The 18,315-nt window shown below is 36.3% G+C and overlaps 1 protein-coding gene across 1 annotated transcript; it reads left to right on the top strand.

Annotated features, from left to right (window-relative positions):
• Positions 1–6,081: 6,081 nt before the first annotated feature.
• Positions 6,082–17,448, top strand: dgat2 (diacylglycerol O-acyltransferase 2). Its single transcript, XM_016277022.1, has 8 exons — positions 6,082–6,263; positions 6,838–6,966; positions 7,943–8,050; positions 8,178–8,248; positions 11,357–11,561; positions 15,180–15,354; positions 15,880–16,082; positions 16,435–17,448. The coding sequence occupies exons 1-8, from the start codon at positions 6,224–6,226 to the stop codon at positions 16,587–16,589; spliced, it is 1,086 nt and encodes a 361-aa protein (XP_016132508.1). The 5' UTR covers positions 6,082–6,223; the 3' UTR covers positions 16,590–17,448.
• The last annotated feature ends 867 nt before the right edge of the window (positions 17,449–18,315 follow it).

Here is an 18,315-nt window from a genome sequence, read left to right as displayed (position 1 = left end):
GAGGATCACTGAAGCGACTCTGAGATTGTGTACATATGTGTTTACAAGAAAGAGCTAGAAAGACAGTTATGCATGTCTAGTTTAGTCTCAGTTGTATATTGTCAGCTTTTAAACCATTACTGTTTTGTTTACCAGTTGTTGAATGCAACATCAGAATTTTATTTCCTGATTAATGCAATGTGTAATTCAAAGCAGTTCATGCTTTCACATGTACCAAACATTTTTTTAAAAATTCCACGTAAATGAAATTTTCTTTATGTTTTAACTTCTAAATTAACTGGTTTTACTCAAATCAGAAATATTATGTAATATGGCTAATGCAACCTGACTTCATCAACAAAAATAATAACTTTTACAGTGTATTTTCTACTGTGTGTGTTTTAAAGCAACATGTCTGAATAAATCTGCACCAGTTTTACTACTCTGTCTGTTTGAATGACTCGGGACACAGAGACACTAAAGTTTCTCCACTGACTCCGAAAAGACAGTTGCATCTCTCAGGAGGATTGCAATGTAAATGTCTTCAGCTATTACAACATGTAGTAAAACAAAGTTAAGCTTTTTCATCTGATGGTGTAAAACATGAAAGTCTTGACGTCAGATAGATAGACAGATTGACAAATGCATCCCTGCCGCTTGAGGCTATTTTTGTCCTCAGGGATGATTTGGGTCAAAGCTAACACCATGCAATGGTCAGTCCTGTTTCACAATGCACACTGGTCTAGAAAAGATTTAGTCATGCCAGAAAGGACACATTTCTTCACAACCAGGCTGACTACACACGCAATGACCACAGGCTGACCAGATGTCTACACCGGATAAATCAGGCTTGGACCACTGCACTTAGACAGAGACATCCCAATCGAAGGTCAGCACTGGACCTAAGAAATGGAAGACATGGAAGTCATTAAACTGACCGGTCGCTATGTCATTGGTTTAAATATAGTGCAAATACGAAATGCATGAAAATATTGGGTCGGCGGTAAACCCTTGTTTTGACTACAGCAAGTTACGGTAAAAAAATAAAATGGATCTCGTACGTGAATGGTGGGTTTAGAGGGGAGGTAAGGGGGTGTTTCACCAACCTGGAAGCTTCGGCTCTTGCACTGACAAATTGGACATGCACTGAATTATGCTCTGTGATAACACTTTGACGGGCTATTTAAAGATGCCCAAAGGTACAAGCAAGGCCATTGCTTGAATTCAAATGACCAAGGGCAAATTGGCCAAATATGAGTATATAAATTATATATATACTGAACAAAATTATAAACACAACACTTTTGTTTTTGCAAGCATTTTTCATGAGCTGAACTCAAAGATCTAAGACTTTTTCTATATACACAAAAGGCCTATTTCTCTCAAATATTGTTCACAAATCTGTCTAAATCTGTGTTAGTGAGCACTTTTCCTTTGCCAAGATAATCCATCCACCTCACAGGTGTGGCATATCAAGATGCTGATTAGACAGCATGATTATTGCACAGGTGTGCCTTAGGCTGGCCACAATAAACGGCCACTCTAAAATGTGCAGTTTTACTGTATTGGGGGGTCCAAAAACCAGTAGTATCTGGTGTGACCACCATTTGCCTCATGCAGTGCAACACATCTCCTTCGCATAGAGTTGATCAGGTTGTTGATTGTGGCCTGTGGAATGTTGGTCCACTCCTCTTCAATGGCTGTGCGAAGTTGCTGGATATTTTCAAGTTTCAAGTTTCAAGTCTGCTTTATTGTCAATTCTTCCACATGTACAGCACATACACACAGAGAATTGAAATTGCGTTACTCTCAGACCCTTGGTGCATACAGATAACATTGTGAACAATATTTGAGAGAAATAGGCCTTTTGTGTGTATAGAAAAAGTCTTAGATCTCTCTCATGAAAAATGGGTGCAAAAACAAAAGTGTTGCGTTTATAATTTTGTTCAGTGTACAGTATATACCATATATACCATGGCTCTTAATGCATTGTGTTGCCTTCTTGAGCATCAGTACATGTTTTCACCTTTTGTAATAGTTGTGTATGATGAGTCCCTCAGTTGTCCTCAGTGTGAAAATATGGATCTCAAAATCATACAGTCACTTTTGGAAAGGGTTAAAATATGCAGAAGATGCTGGAAAACCAAAGAATGTGCGGAAGCTGGAGGATTTTTCTGAAGAACAGCAGGCAGTTAAACTGCTCAGGACCAACAAGGGCTCATGAACAACTATCACAAAATATAAAAACAGTCGTGGATCATCCAGGAAATGACACATAGTATTAAGATTCAAGGGTATGTAAACTTTTGAATGGGGTCATTTTTATAAATTCAATTATTATTTTGTCTTGTGGAGTATATATAAACATCTGTTATGTGAAATAGCTTATTCAGGACAGTACTAAATAAAAAAAAATAACATGCCATTTTCATGATCCCTCTTATTTTGTTTCAATTATTACAATTTTTCACATTCTGCAAGGGGTATGTAAACTTATGAGCACAACTGTATATATTTTTAATAATTGCCTTATATTTATATAAACTGTACGTATGCATTACTATATCATGTGATTTCAGAAAAATACATTTAACCCAATGGAAATTAATTTGTATAGAAGATGTATTTACATCATATCTACTGTCCAGTATCAAATGAATTCCATTTTCCCTATTCTAATAACTATGAAAATATTCAAAATCAAAATCTTTAAATGAGATGTCTCCTATCTTGATGTGAAAATCTTATATTATCATGAATTGTTATTTTTTAGAACAAAAGAGCAAAGTACAAGTAGACCGGATGCTTAGTACACATTTTATCCTTTCAGCAACACCTTTTCTGCACCTGCACTAGTGGGTAAAAACATACAGTGTGGATGACCGCTATTGCACAGGTCAAAACAATATACACACTTGTAAGAATACTGTTCTGTTTTTCCACTACTGCTGATGAAGAAGTAAACCATAGGCTACAAGAAAGAATAACAATATTTTATAAAGATGCTGCAAAAACATTTTCTCTTTTGACCTTCAGATTATATGAGACCAGTTCAACTGGTATGCCAATGCACATCAATTAATGCCAACAAATGAGGATTTGGCTAATAGAGATTAAAGTTAAAAGACCAACTATATGAGCTCTGCCAAATGAACCTTTGATATTGATACAGTACAAATTACAGTGAGCTTGTGTAATTTACTGTCTAGACTGAATACATTTCCTCATCAAAACTGGCTGATTATTGGCACCCAGTACCCATTAAAATCATCTTAATATCAGTTTTTACCTACTCTGGCCTCAGATATAAAAAGACCTCAAGTAAATAGGTAAACATCATAAAATATTATTAAGAACTAGCAGGCTAACAATTATGTAATAAACATTAATTCTTTAAAAACCCAAATTGCTCAAATTTCTGACTTAAAATGTACACAAAATTGCATTCTATATACACTAAATATATCTTGCATAACAATATACTCTGTATTATCTATAAAGACATAAAAATACACCAAACATAACACATATTTATATTTCAAGCAGTTATAATACGCTTGAGCAGCTGCAGATCAGACAGAGATAAGGTGAGCGGTCTCTCTGCCATCTGAGTGCTGGCCAAGCCTGGCAAGAAGAACAGGCCAATAAAGGTCACTGGCTGTCGCAACGCTGGCCTTGGTGTTGTGAAAAAGAAAAAATGTGAATTATGAAACAGTTAATATCCCTAATGGACATTCAGTCTCGCAGGCTGCAGTCATTCACTTTTTTCCCGTCTTCAGTTTCTCAGTTCTGAGGCCTATGACCTACAAAGTGTTCTTTTTATTAATAGAATATTTCAGTCTTGGTGTAAATGAAATACTTTCAAGTTGAAATATGTGAGAAAAAAGGAGTAATTAATGGTTTTTACAGAGTGGACAATCAGTGTTGGTCAATAAAACCTGAGGGCGGGGCTAAAGCCTCCTCCATCTGATTGGCTGGGCGCCCATCCCCCGGTCTAGTTTACTTTCACGGATCTTTAAAACCTCCAGATCACATGAAGCGATAATAACCATTCCGAGCCAACCATCTCAGCAAGGAGCCTTGAAAGTTTGACAACTCTAGCCATCTAATGTAGACGACAATTCATCAGACAGAAACATTTTTTTTGGAATTCAAAACTTGACAACTTTTCGTCTTAAAATATTGATGACAGCGAAGGCGGTTATAGTTTATTGACAGCGCTTTCTATGCTCCTCCCCCCGAGGCGCTTAAATGACAGGCGCGCGCCTGTGAGCTCGAGGCGGACACCTGTACAGAGAGGGATGCTGTAGAGCAGCTCAACTTCCACCTGCGAGATTTATTCTGTTTCATTTATTATTATTCGTGCCTCAACCATGAAGACCATACTCGCTGCATATTCCGGTGTGAAAAAGGGTATGTAAAAATATTTTGTAAAATAATTGCATTCTAAATGTATTGAGTGCTATCATTTAATTACATTTATACATGTATGTATGTATAAATATGTATGCAAAAACAAAAAAAAAAAAAACATAGTTAAGTTAGTTTAGACACTTAAGTGAGATTAAGTCTCCATCTTGTTCCAATCATCGCCAGGGACTGAGAGAAGTGTTACAGCGTCTTACTTTGCAGTGTGTCTGATGTTTGTTGTTATTTTCAGTCAGGATGGACTCGGTTAAAATGGGATTATGTTGTCTTGTGATCTGATCTCAGTGATTGTAAGAGAAGTGTGCACGTGTGCTTCACTGCGTCTTATCTTTTTTGCACTGTGTATAATTTGCTCGAGTTTTGTGAATAATGAATTAGAAGTATCACAGTGTTGGTCTTGTGCTCTCATTCTAATAGCAAAGGGTCACTAGTTTGTTATTTCATGCATCTGAGAGTTTTTTCTGAGATTTTGTTTCTGAGACAGACCTTAATGTAGAGAACAAGCATTCCCACATCATTAAACTGGTTAATTCCAATTCTCCTTTAAATCCCGTATAGGCTCAGGCTCCAGCATCCTCTCGGCCTTACACGACCTGCCCTCCGTCCCCTGGCTGACACGATCCAAGATCGTGAAACATCTGCAGGTGATCTCTGTCCTGCAGTTTGTCATTACATTTCTTGCCATGGGTGAGTGAAAGAGTTAAGTTCATTACGAGACTTAAGTCGGCAGCTTCGAGAATTTACATTCTAGGACATTGTGTTGCCTTACTGAACTCACGTGAATGAATTTCAGTGTTTATGAATGTTAAAGGAATAGTTCACCCCTAATCACCCTCTGAAAAATGAGCTTACTTACCCTTAGGTCATCCAAGATGTAGATTAGTTTGTTTATTCATGCTTTGCAGAAGTTTAACATTACATAATTTGCTCACCAGTGGATCCTCTGCTGTGAATGGGTGCCGTCAGAATGAGAGTCCAAACAGCTGATAAAACATCACAATAATCCACAAGTAATGCAGTCCATCAATTAACATCTTGTGAAGTGAAAAGCTGAGTTGGAGACAAAACTCCAAAATGTTGCTTCCAGCTAAAATATGAGCCCTCTATCCATAATATTGCTTCAGTGAAAAATGGGTCTTGTCTGAATCAGGAGAGAAATATGCACAGATTAAGCACTGTGAAGCACAAGTGAAAACAGTCCAAAACCATTCTAAACCAATATGTCGTTGGATTTTGATGTGAGAGGATAACAGTGGTAACTCATTTTTGGGCCAGAAGTGACTGTTTAAAGTTAAAATGGCTTAATGATGGATTTGGTTTGAGAAAAAAGGAGTAATTAATGGTTTTTACAGAGTGGACAATCAGTGTTGGTCAATAAAACCTGAGGGCGGGGCTAAAGCCTCCTCCATCTGATTGGCTGGGCGCCCATCCCCCGGTCTAGTTTACTTTCACGGATCTTTAAAACCTCCAGATCACATGAAGCGATAATAACCATTCCGAGCCAACCATCTCAGCAAGGAGCCTTGAAAGTTTGACAACTCTAGCCATCTAATGTAGACGACAATTCATCAGACAGAAACATTTTTTTTGGAATTCAAAACTTGACAACTTTTCGTCTTAAAATATTGATGACAGCGAAGGCGGTTATAGTTTATTGACAGCGCTTTCTATGCTCCTCCCCCCGAGGCGCTTAAATGACAGGCGCGCGCCTGTGAGCTCGAGGCGGACACCTGTACAGAGAGGGATGCTGTAGAGCAGCTCAACTTCCACCTGCGAGATTTATTCTGTTTCATTTATTATTATTCGTGCCTCAACCATGAAGACCATACTCGCTGCATATTCCGGTGTGAAAAAGGGTATGTAAAAATATTTTGTAAAATAATTGCATTCTAAATGTATTGAGTGCTATCATTTAATTACATTTATACATGTATGTATGTATAAATATGTATGCAAAAACATAAAAAAAAAAAAACATAGTTAAGTTAGTTTAGACACTTAAGTGAGATTAAGTCTCCATCTTGTTCCAATCATCGCCAGGGACTGAGAGAAGTGTTACAGCGTCTTACTTTGCAGTGTGTCTGATGTTTGTTGTTATTTTCAGTCAGGATGGACTCGGTTAAAATGGGATTATGTTGTCTTGTGATCTGATCTCAGTGATTGTAAGAGAAGTGTGCACGTGTGCTTCACTGCGTCTTATCTTTTTTGCACTGTGTATAATTTGCTCGAGTTTTGTGAATAATGAATTAGAAGTATCACAGTGTTGGTCTTGTGCTCTCATTCTAATAGCAAAGGGTCACTAGTTTGTTATTTCATGCATCTGAGAGTTTTTTCTGAGATTTTGTTTCTGAGACAGACCTTAATGTAGAGAACAAGCATTCCCACATCATTAAACTGGTTAATTCCAATTCTCCTTTAAATCCCGTATAGGCTCAGGCTCCAGCATCCTCTCGGCCTTACACGACCTGCCCTCCGTCCCCTGGCTGACACGATCCAAGATCGTGAAACATCTGCAGGTGATCTCTGTCCTGCAGTTTGTCATTACATTTCTTGCCATGGGTGAGTGAAAGAGTTAAGTTCATTACGAGACTTAAGTCGGCAGCTTCGAGAATTTACATTCTAGGACATTGTGTTGCCTTACTGAACTCACATGAATGAATTTCAGTGTTTATGAATGTTAAAGGAATAGTTCACCCCTAATCACCCTCTGAAAAATGAGCTTACTTACCCTTAGGTCATCCAAGATGTAGATTAGTTTGTTTATTCATGCTTTGCAGAAGTTTAACATTACATAATTTGCTCACCAGTGGATCCTCTGCTGTGAATGGGTGCCGTCAGAATGAGAGTCCAAACAGCTGATAAAACATCACAATAATCCACAAGTAATGCAGTCCATCAATTAACATCTTGTGAAGTGAAAAGCTGAGTTGGAGACAAAACTCCAAAATGTTGCTTCCAGCTAAAATATGAGCCCTCTATCCATAATATTGCTTCAGTGAAAAATTGGTCTTGTCTGAATCAGGAGAGAAATATGCACAGATTAAGCACTGTGAAGCACAAGTGAAAACAGTCCAAAACCATTCTAAACCAATATGTCGTTGGATTTTGATGTGAGAGGATAACAGTGGTAACTCATTTTTGGGCCAGAAGTGACTGTTTAAAGTTAAAATGGCTTAATGATGGATTTGGTTTTTACAGACACACATCTTTTTGCTTCACAAGGTGTTCATTGATGGACTGGAGTCATGTGGATTACTTGTGAATTATTACGATGTTTTTATTAGCTTTTTGGTCTCTCATTCCGACGGCACCCATTCACTGCATCCATTGGTGAGCAAGTAATGCAATGCTTAGTTTCTACAAATCTGTACTGATGAAAAACAAACTTATCTACATGTTGGATGAACTGAAGTTTAGTAAATTTTCAGTACATTTGCATTTTTGGTTGAACTGTTCCTTTAAATCTCAGCTCTCTACATCTTCAGCTTGCTTTACACATTAACGTCAACTCTAATTACTCTTTTTGCTCTTCTAGGCATTGGCTGCTCTTTGCTGCTGATGTACATGTTTTGCACAGACTGCTGGGTAATTGCCGCCATTTACACCGCCTGGCTGATCTATGACTGGAATACCCCTAAACAAGGTAACCTTTTTATTCTTCTCTCCCCGATTAAAGCACACCATTCATGATTCAATCTGTTTAGAAATGAAGGATGCTTGTTGTGACTGTGTTTGCATTTGTATTCTTTCTTAATGTTCCAATATCTTAGGAGGCCGCAGATCGACCTGGGTGAGAAACTGGACTGTGTGGAAATACTTTAGAGACTATTTTCCCATAAGAGTGAGTGATTTTACATCTTATACAACATTACAGTTTAAGGAAATAAAAACTGAACGGCTAATATTTACATAAATAAAGATCCTCAAAGTGGAATTAGGAAATATAAGGACTTTGCAAATGTCAATGTACAAATACTCAAGCATTTATATATAGATTTAAAGGGACAGTTGACACAAAAATGATTCATTATTTACTCACACATTATATTCACATATTCTTTTTCATACAATGTCTTGACATTTCACTTTGGATATACATTGCCGTTCAAAAATTTGGGGTCAGTAAGTTTTTCTTAATGTTGGTCAACCAGATTACATTTATATAAACAGTGATATTGTAAAATATTTTTACAACTTGAAGTAACTGTTTCCTATCTGAGTATTTTAAAATGTAATTTATTCCTGTGATGGCACAGCTGAATTTTCAGCATCATTACTCCAGTCATCAGTGTCACATAATCCTTCAGAAATCATTCTAATATGCTGATTTGGTGTTCAAGAAACATTATTATTACGTTTAAATTGCTCTGCTTGATGGTTTATGTGGAAACTGTGAATTGTTTTTTTAGGATTCTTAAATAGAACGCTCAAAAGAATACAATACAATTTGTAAAAATGTGAAAGTCTTTACTGTCACATTTGAACAATTTAATGCATCCTTTCTGAATAAAAGCATTCACTTGTTTAAGAAAAATTTTACTGACCCAAACATTTGAATGGTAGTTTATATATTCCAGCCAGCGGAAAATGTGTAAATATGCATTGATAACTCTGTTAAGGGCAAAGGGGAAAAGATAAAAAATACATTTCATCAGCCATTAGTTTCATCCTGTTCTTTTCTCTGCTTGACATTCCTCTTGGGTTGGGTGGAACTTGATGTGAGTTGTAAGTGCACTGCTAGACTTTGCTCGTCCTGATCAGTGGAAGCTTAATCACTGAGCACTTGTTTTTCTGTTTGTGTCTTACTTGTATGCGTGGTAGAGGCCTCTTTACAACAACTAGGTGTTACAGAAAATGTACTAGAACTAAATTATGAGTCAGACACATTATTATCATACACAGATCAGCATGATGAAAGAGAATAAAGGTAAACTTTTACCTCTCGGACACACTTTCTTTATAATATTAATCCTGGCCTAAGAAACAGTAATTTAATGCAAATGTTAATTTAAAGTATTCATATTAAATCAAAACCACAGTCAACACTTAATATAAAAAAATATATGTGAGAGTCAGTCAGGACTCAAAGGAATGCCCTGTGTGTGCCAGTTGGCATGGGCATTTACCTTGTAGTACACGTAGTGTATTTAGTCACATGATGAGATCATAACTTTACCTAGTGCTACAGTGCATGCCAGCTGCGTTATGATAAGCCTGAAGAGAAATAAGGCCAGTGGTGACCAAAAAATTGTCTTGCTGAAGAATTAGGTAGGTGTATGAATGATAAAATCAGACCTGTTGCAAACAAATGTGTGTATAAAAAGGGTTCATTAAGAGCTAGATACAATTATAACTGGATATTTTATTAAAAAAAATATTATAGATAAAAAACTTGGGTGCTTTTGATTTGGACCAGTAAGCAAACACCTGGCAACCCAATATTCCCTAGCAATCACATAGCAATGCAGTAAAAAACACTTACAGGTGTGGTCACATTTACCATTGTTTGGCAAATTTACAATAGGAATCCACACAATTGGTAATTTCTCATGATGGTGAAAGATTTCCGCCCGAGATTTCGCAACGGGTTCAAGTTTGAAATGCGCATTTGAAACTGTTTTACCCATAAAATTTCACTAATGTGACCGTACCTTTGGAAAATCTTAGCAACTGCATAGCAATGTTACGGTAACCACTCACAACACACCATATTATGATAAAAATAACATTAAGTTATGTATGGCAAAGAGGTGCTGTTTTGAGAGTTACTCTCAAAAACAAGGGCACAAGCAAACATTCCATAGGCTAGACTTTTTTCTAAGCCTCTTCCAGACGGTTATACCATCCCGTCTGACGCAGCATCTGTCTTAAAACCTTTGTTTTTTTTCATCCATTAATGTCATTATGCAACACTGCCTGTTTGATTAGCTGTTCTTATGTACACAGGCTATGCAGCTTTTACACTCTGTACATACTCTGAGTGCATTCGCTTCCTTTTAAGATGTTAAAGGAATATCTGCTGAAAGCCCATGTCTTTCCTTAATTATATGCTGAAAAGAATATATATTAGGACAGCAGATAAGTGCTTAATGATAATTCTTGATAAGAAAATGTGTTCGTGAACAATATAATGTACACACAGTACAGTAATTGTAACTGTGTCAGAGTAAATAGCATTTATTGCCTTTAGATAAAGTATGTCATTACTGATCTTTTTCCTAAATCTAGGAAAATAGGTCTGTTTAATGCAAAATATATATTGAATTTTGCCTTCACAGTTGAATTAATCACATTTTTCTCGTTGATTATTTGCAGCTCATCGAGACACATAACCTGCTTCCCAGCCGAAACTACATTTTTGGCTATCACCCTCACGGCATCTTCTGTTTTGGTGCTTTTTGTAACTTTGGGACTGAGGCCACAGGATTCTCCAAGATATTCCCTGGAATCAAGCAGCAAACATTCCATAGTTATACCATCCCGTCTGACGCAGCATCTGTCTTAAAACCTTTGTTTTTTTTCATCCATTAATGTCATTATGCAACACTGCCTGTTTGATTAGCTGTTCTTATGTACACAGGCTATGCAGCTTTTACACTCTGTACATACTCTGAGTGCATTCGCTTCCTTTTAAGATGTTAAAGGAATATCTGCTGAAAGCCCATGTCTTTCCTTAATTATATGCTGAAAAGAATATATATTAGGACAGCAGATAAGTGCTTAATGATAATTCTTGATAAGAAAATGTGTTCGTGAACAATATAATGTACACACAGTACAGTAATTGTAACTGTGTCAGAGTAAATAGCATTTATTGCCTTTAGATAAAGTATGTCATTACTGATCTTTTTCCTAAATCTAGGAAAATAGGTCTGTTTAATGCAAAATATATATTTAATTTTGCCTTCACAGTTGAATTAATCACATTTTTCTCGTTGATTATTTGCAGCTCATCGAGACACATAACCTGCTTCCCAGCCGAAACTACATTTTTGGCTATCACCCTCACGGCATCTTCTGTTTTGGTGCTTTTTGTAACTTTGGGACTGAGGCCACAGGATTCTCCAAGATATTCCCTGGAATCAAGCCGTCTCTGGCCACATTAGCTGGAAACTTCCGCTTGCCAGTGTTAAGGGATTACCTGATGTCTGGAGGTACATATAGCCGTTTCATTTTCTGCATTAAAACTTTCATGTATTCATTGCCTGCAGTTGCATCATGTGACATTGAGTGAAGATCAAACTGACTCAATGCATGAAGTTCATTTTGGGCTGATTAAAAAGAGGGCCATACTTGCCCTCTCTGTGCTGTAGATAAGAATCCTATAGTCTATCAAGGACCTCTGAGCTTTGTCCTATTGCGTTAAGATACACGGCCCTACATGTGCTGATGTCAATATTTTTGAAGAACTTCTGTTGAAACCTGCCCTATGTACCCGCAGATTGATAGAATTTTCTTCCACTCTCTTATAAGAAACAAATGTCAATACACTCTAAAAAAAATGCTGGGTTAAAAACAACCCAACTTGGGTTATTTGGCAACCCAGCGCTGGGTAAATACAGTATTGGACAGAACACATGCTGGGTTAGTTTGACCCAGCTGGTTGGGTTAAATGCTTTTACCCACCATGCTGGGTTGTTTTAAGTCATCTATCGTTTAAAAATTATTATATTGCTGGCTTAAAATGGGCTGGAAATTAAAAATCACACACAGAAGTACTATAGGCAAGAGCAATAATCAAAAGCTGAACATTTATTATTAACCAAGAACACTCATGAACAAAATACAAGACAAATTGAATTTATTTGGGTGAATACAGCATAGTTTACAATATTGCATACATTTAAACACATTTAAAAGTAGCATTTAAGTGTATTCAACCTTTCTCTGTAATTACTTTTTACCAAAATAGTGCTAATTCTCATGCCAGTGTGTCGCCGAAATCTGAGCCGGTGATGGACTGCTGTTTGCCGGGGGAACTGCGAACTTCAGACCGCCGCCTCGCGTTTCACTCGTAGCTGAAAGATGCCGTGACAGACTCCATAACCTGCTCATAAACAAACAGTACTGAGATTTGAGAACATATTTTAACATCAAATTAAATTAAACTCAGTATTATAACTAGGGATGTAACAATTCACTCAACTCACGATTCGATTCGATTCGATTCACAATTTTATTTATTTTTTACAAAATTAGATTTAAGACAAATTATAAATTAAATGTGTCCTTTTATTATTGCTTGGACAAAATGCTGCACATTTCTTTGTAAAATTGAAATGTAACACTATAATAATATACTAATATAGCACTTGCATATTATTGCTCTTTTGTTGGTTTTGATTGCTTCTATTGTCCTCATTTGTAAGTCGCTTCGGATAAAAGCGCCTGCAAAATAACAAAATTGAAATATAATGTAAATGTAAATAACAAAACTAAATTGAAATTTTAAAACAAGCCCCAAATCAAATAAATAAGTAACACAAATAAAATAAATCTCTTCATATAAACAAACTAAGGCTTTGTCTGTGCTCTTTCCATTTAAAATGAGAGGCAACCACTGCATTTTAATCATGATCCAAACAAAGATGCTGCATACATGCAACATGAGCAGTTTTTAATCTAAATTAGATTGTATAATTTTTAAATTTGAAGCAAAAACAGAATGTGTTGACTTCAGTTTTGTGAAACTATACATCAAAATATGTGCATGAAACCGAAACAGCAGACGAGCTGAATGAAATGCAGATTCACTCTCTGCCAGCAGGTGGAGATTAAAACGTTTCCTTGGTTTACGCTGTAAACAAAGCAGCGCTGCACTTATGAACTTTAATATGCATTATACAAAGGTGATGAAAAGAAAAAATACCATCTAAACTTTTCTAAAGACAAATGGGTAAAAATATTAAAAATAACCCAATAAAATGACCCAACAAGCTGAACCCAGCATTTGGGTTAAAAAAAGACCCAGCACCTGGGTAAAAATATTAAAAACAACCCAATAAAATGACCCAACAGGCTGAACCCAGCATTTAGGTTAAAAAAAGACCCAGCACCTGGGTAAAAATATTAAAAACAACCCAATAAAATGACCCAACAGGCTGAACCCAGCATTTGGGTTAAAAAAGACCCAGCACCTGGGTAAAAATATTAAAAACAACCCAATAAAATGACCCAACAGGCTGAACCCAGCATTTAGGTTAAAAAAAGACCCAGCACCTGGGTAAAAATATTAAAAACAACCCAATAAAATGACCCAACAGGCTGAACCCAGCATTTGGGTTAAAAAAGACCCAGCACCTGGGTAAAAATATTAAAAACAACCCAATAAAATGACCCAACAGGCTGAACCCAGCATTTAGGTTAAAAAAAGACCCAGCACCTGGGTAAAAATATTAAAAACAACCCAATAAAATGACCCAACAGGCTGAACCCAGCATTTGGGTTAAAAAAGACCCAGCACCTGGGTAAAAATATTAAAAACAACCCAATAAAATGACCCAACAGGCTGAACCCAGCATTTGGGTTAAAAAAGACCCAGCACCTGGGTAAAAATATTAAAAACAACCCAATAAAATGACCCAACAGGCTGAACCCAGCATTTGGGTTAAAAAAAGACCCAGCACCTGGGTAAAAATATTAAAAACAACCCAATAAAATGACCCAACAGGCTGAACCCAGCATTTGGGTTAAAAAAAGACCCAGCACCTGGGTAAAAATATTAAAAACAACCCAATAAAATGACCCAACAGGCTGAACCCAGCATTTAGGTTAAAAAAAGAACCCAGCATTTTTTAGAGTGTAGTTTCTTAAAAAATGTCAAACAAATATTTCCTCAAAAATTCCAATAATATAATATAATATAATATAATAAACTTCACTCATCAATGGGATTACATTGGTCTCGCTGACTGATCTGCGCTGTAGATTAGTAGTAGTGTTTCTGCACTGCTGAATAAATATTGCTAGTATTCGGTATTCTCATGCATGCTCATTGACGTATATAAGCATGTGCGGGGACTGTTAATGGAACCGAACAGTATTTTTCAAAAAGCACATGTGAGAGCCATTAATGGAACCAAACAGTATTTTTTTTATGAAATCGGTTCACAACCTGTACAAAAATTAATCATGGGTTTACTACAAATAAAAACCATGGTTAATATAGTTAAACCATGCTACAATAACCATAGTTTATCCATTGTATTTGTAGTAAATCTGTGGTTATACAAATGGTAATTAATCCGCAAAAAACATGGGTTCTACACTTTTACTAGCTATAATAAAACCATGGTTAATTTTCGTAGGAATAAGAAATGAGGAATGCCAGTCGTAGTCGTAGACCAAGGGCCAGTTATACTAAACAAGGCATGTAAGCGCGATTCCAAAACAGCGCCAATGGGCGTGGAAATTTCTGTGGGTGATTTACTAACAACGCGCAAATTAAGGAACACAGACGCAACATCTCATTTACATATTGAACAACGCAATATACCAAGCACAGACTTTAGGTTTTTATTTCAGTAAGTTAACAACACATTTGCATGTTTATGTTTCTGTGATGTTGATTAATTGCAATATTAAATTTTTTTTTATTAAGTGTGTTATTGTATTAATTGTTTTTATTTGAAAATGATTCATTTAGGCTAATTAAATAGTACATTTCTTTGATTTGTTTAGCTTTTCATAAACTCAAGAACCCCCTGCAGTTCCTTCACAAACCCCAGTTTGGGAAAGCCTGGTATAAGACTCTATACCCTTCTGTTTCTCAGGTATCTGCCCAGTAAACCGTAACTCCATTGACTACCTCCTGTCTAGTAACGGTACAGGCAACGCTGTGGTCATCGTGATCGGAGGGGCTGCAGAGTCTCTGGACTGCACCCCAGGAATGAACTCTGTCACGCTGAAAAACCGCAAAGGCTTTGTGAAGCTGGCCCTCAAGCAAGGGTGAGAACTGCAATGTTCCACAAAACAATTCAATAAAGTTCATTGTGCTGGTTTATGTTAGCTGGTAGAAGCAGCTTGAGTTTTTCTTGAAGTGCTGTCACCTCTGATTCAGGTTCTCTTGACAAGCAGTAAATGGCAGGGTTATTGCAGGTGAAGAAACACAAAGCCTTCAGAAATAAGCCCTTGTTGGGTTAACAAAGCAGTTTGGAGTGAAGCCTATTAAGCCAGTATTTTGTGATCAGAAATGTGGAGAAACAACAAAAACTCAGCCAAAATATTTGCTCTGAATTAAGCTACATCATTACAAAGCAATAGTAATGAGAAAATCCTCAACTATTCAAATCGCATAGAAGCTTATAGGATAAAAAAGCACTTTTGAACAAGTTCCTAAAGTGCAAATACAAAATTGTATGACAAAATTACACTGAAACAGTGTGAAATTAACCATTGCAGATTCTCTTTGTATTTTAAAATATGTCTTTCTTTGTCATTTTTATAACTTTTAACTTCCTGTTCCCCTCTCAGTGCTGATCTGGTGCCCGTCTACTCGTTTGGTGAGAATGAGGTTTACAAACAGCTGATTTTTGGCGATGATTCTTGGTGGCGCACGATTCAGAAGAGGCTTCAGAAGATTTTAGGCTTTGCCCCATGCCTGTTTCATGGTTGTGGACTGTTCTTCCCTGAGTCCTGGGGTCTTGTACCATATTGCAAACCCATCACTACTGTTGGTGAGTTGTATTTAAAATATTGTATACTCAAACTTTATATTGTTTTATTTACAGGTTTCATATTTATAACGTTTAAATCCTATATATGTGTTTTGAATCCTACTAGCTTTAAACTGGCACAAAACAGAAAGCTGTTTTACATGGGTTATAATGAAACTACCTACAAATAGTTAAATACAGTTCAAGGACAGTCTCCATGTTGATAGAACTGCTCTTTCAGTTTACGGTCGATATTTGCTGACATCAGAACCACATTAATGGTTAAAATTGAGTAATTTGTTGACATGATTTTGGTTTAACTCGAGTTGAATGCTCTGTGAATGATTTGTTTTAATGTTTCTTTTTTCTACAGTTGGTGAACCCATCACAGTTCCAAAAATCGAGGAGCCGAGCCAGGACGTCATAGACATGTACCACGCCATGTACATCAGGTCCCTCAAGTCTCTCTTTGACAATTACAAGACCCGTTTTGGTCTAAATGAAAGTGACACCCTTCAAATTCAGTGAAAGGCAGCATTGAGGAATAATAACTGTATAAAAGAACACTCTGGAACATCTGCCTCCCAACTAAAGTGCCTGTTCAGAGAAGGTGAAAGAAATCAATGCTGTTTCTACTCATTCAATAGAGTAAACAGTACTTGGTGTACAACTGTACAGTGAATAGCCTGTGTCACTTCTGCTTATTGCCACTGGGTGGCATTATGCAATAAATACTACACCGATTGCTACACCAAGTATAATCTAGATTTCACAGCTGGTGGACGTATATTCCTCAATATATGGCAATATATTTACAAGTAATGTATTTAAGGTTTAATTTAAATGCTGTACTATATAAAAGCACATTTTGTTTGCCCCCATTATATTATTTTACTGCACAAGCAATGCAAGTATTGTGAGTTTTGCTTCACTAAAAATCACAGAGTGGTTGTGTAACCAAAGAGTGGAGGTGAAGCAAAAGTGTGATTCATTTGTTGGAATAAGTTGGAACAAAAGTAAATATGACAGGGTATTTTGCTTTTAAGAAAAATTATCCTATATGATCATAGATCGAAGGTAAAAGTGAAGTCCAGAAGGTGAAGATTATAATGAATATGTGTTAATGTGTGATAGTATTATCGGAATGCTGGTCATTTTTCTTTTTGCAACATAACTGATAATTTACCACAGAAGTATTAATACTGCATGTATAAGTTGCACATGCTTTGTTGAGCTCATAGTTTACAAGCTACTAATATTGCAGCCTTCAGATAAGTTCAATTTTCAGCATGTTATTTGACATCAACATTTCATCCCAGTTACAAGTATCAGGCAATCATGCTGGAGAGACCTCAAACATGTGTTTGCATGCCAAATCAAATACATTTTTTTTGAATAGCATAACTTCAATTCAAGTGCCGAAATGTATTTATGCTAACATTTTTAACTTGAGATATTAAAGTTTTTACTGTGATTGTTAATTTAATGGATTCAGGGGACACACTTCATTGGTGGATAATAAGCATTTACATGCTGACATTTAACCAAAGATTCACAGTTTTGACTAATTGCCTTTTAAGTTTTGAATATGCAATAAATGCTGCAGTGTCCATCTCTGATATCAGTTGTCATTGATGTCTATGAAATCCTGATTCTTTAAAGTAAACTTTTATATATTTTCAGAATAAACGTTTATGGAAAAGTTCTATGTCTGTCCTGTTTTGAACCACAACACTGTCCTTGACACATAACAGCATATGTTCACCTATTCCTGTCTTTAAACCCAGCCTTAGTTTAAAAATTTTTTTTTTTATTAGAGATTTATGCAACAGTTCCAGATTATTAGTCCAATGTCCACAGGCCATGTGAGATATTCTTTAAATGAATCAATATATTTAAAAAAAAATCAGTATTCTCTGAACAAATAAAGCATAGTAAACGCTGAAGATTTATTTTCGTATAAACTCAAATATGCCTTTGATAAATCAAATAACACGTTGTAATTCACATTCACAGAAAAATCCAGTATATCTTTGAGAATATCTTTGTTATAGGATTTATCACAGTAGCATGCACCGTATAGACATAAACAAAGCAACTAAACACTGAACTATACTGAGCAAAAATACATTTTTGGGGCCCAGGAACTAAGGTGGATCCTCATTTTGGCACAAAAGTGTAACTGGGACCTCTTAATTGATTGGCTTATATTAGTGAGGTGGGGCACATGGCTGAGAGATATAGATTTATTTAC

This window comes from Sinocyclocheilus grahami, unplaced genomic scaffold (genome assembly GCF_001515645.1).
Source record: "Sinocyclocheilus grahami isolate Dianchi unplaced genomic scaffold, SAMN03320097.WGS_v1.1 scaffold7.1, whole genome shotgun sequence".
NCBI lineage: Eukaryota > Metazoa > Chordata > Actinopteri > Cypriniformes > Cyprinidae > Sinocyclocheilus > Sinocyclocheilus grahami.
This window is presented reverse-complemented; position numbering and strand designations above follow the sequence as displayed.

Bases quoted from the DNA above. Each gene is read 5' to 3' on its own strand.
- dgat2 (XM_016277022.1), top strand. From the start codon at position 6,224: ATGAAGACCATACTCGCTGCATATTCCGGTGTGAAAAAGG. The intron at 8,051-8,177 runs GTAACCTTTTTA...CCAATATCTTAG, and splicing joins CTGGAATACCCCTAAACAAG to GAGGCCGCAGATCGACCTGG. The intron at 8,249-11,356 runs GTGAGTGATTTT...GATTATTTGCAG, and splicing joins GAGACTATTTTCCCATAAGA to CTCATCGAGACACATAACCT.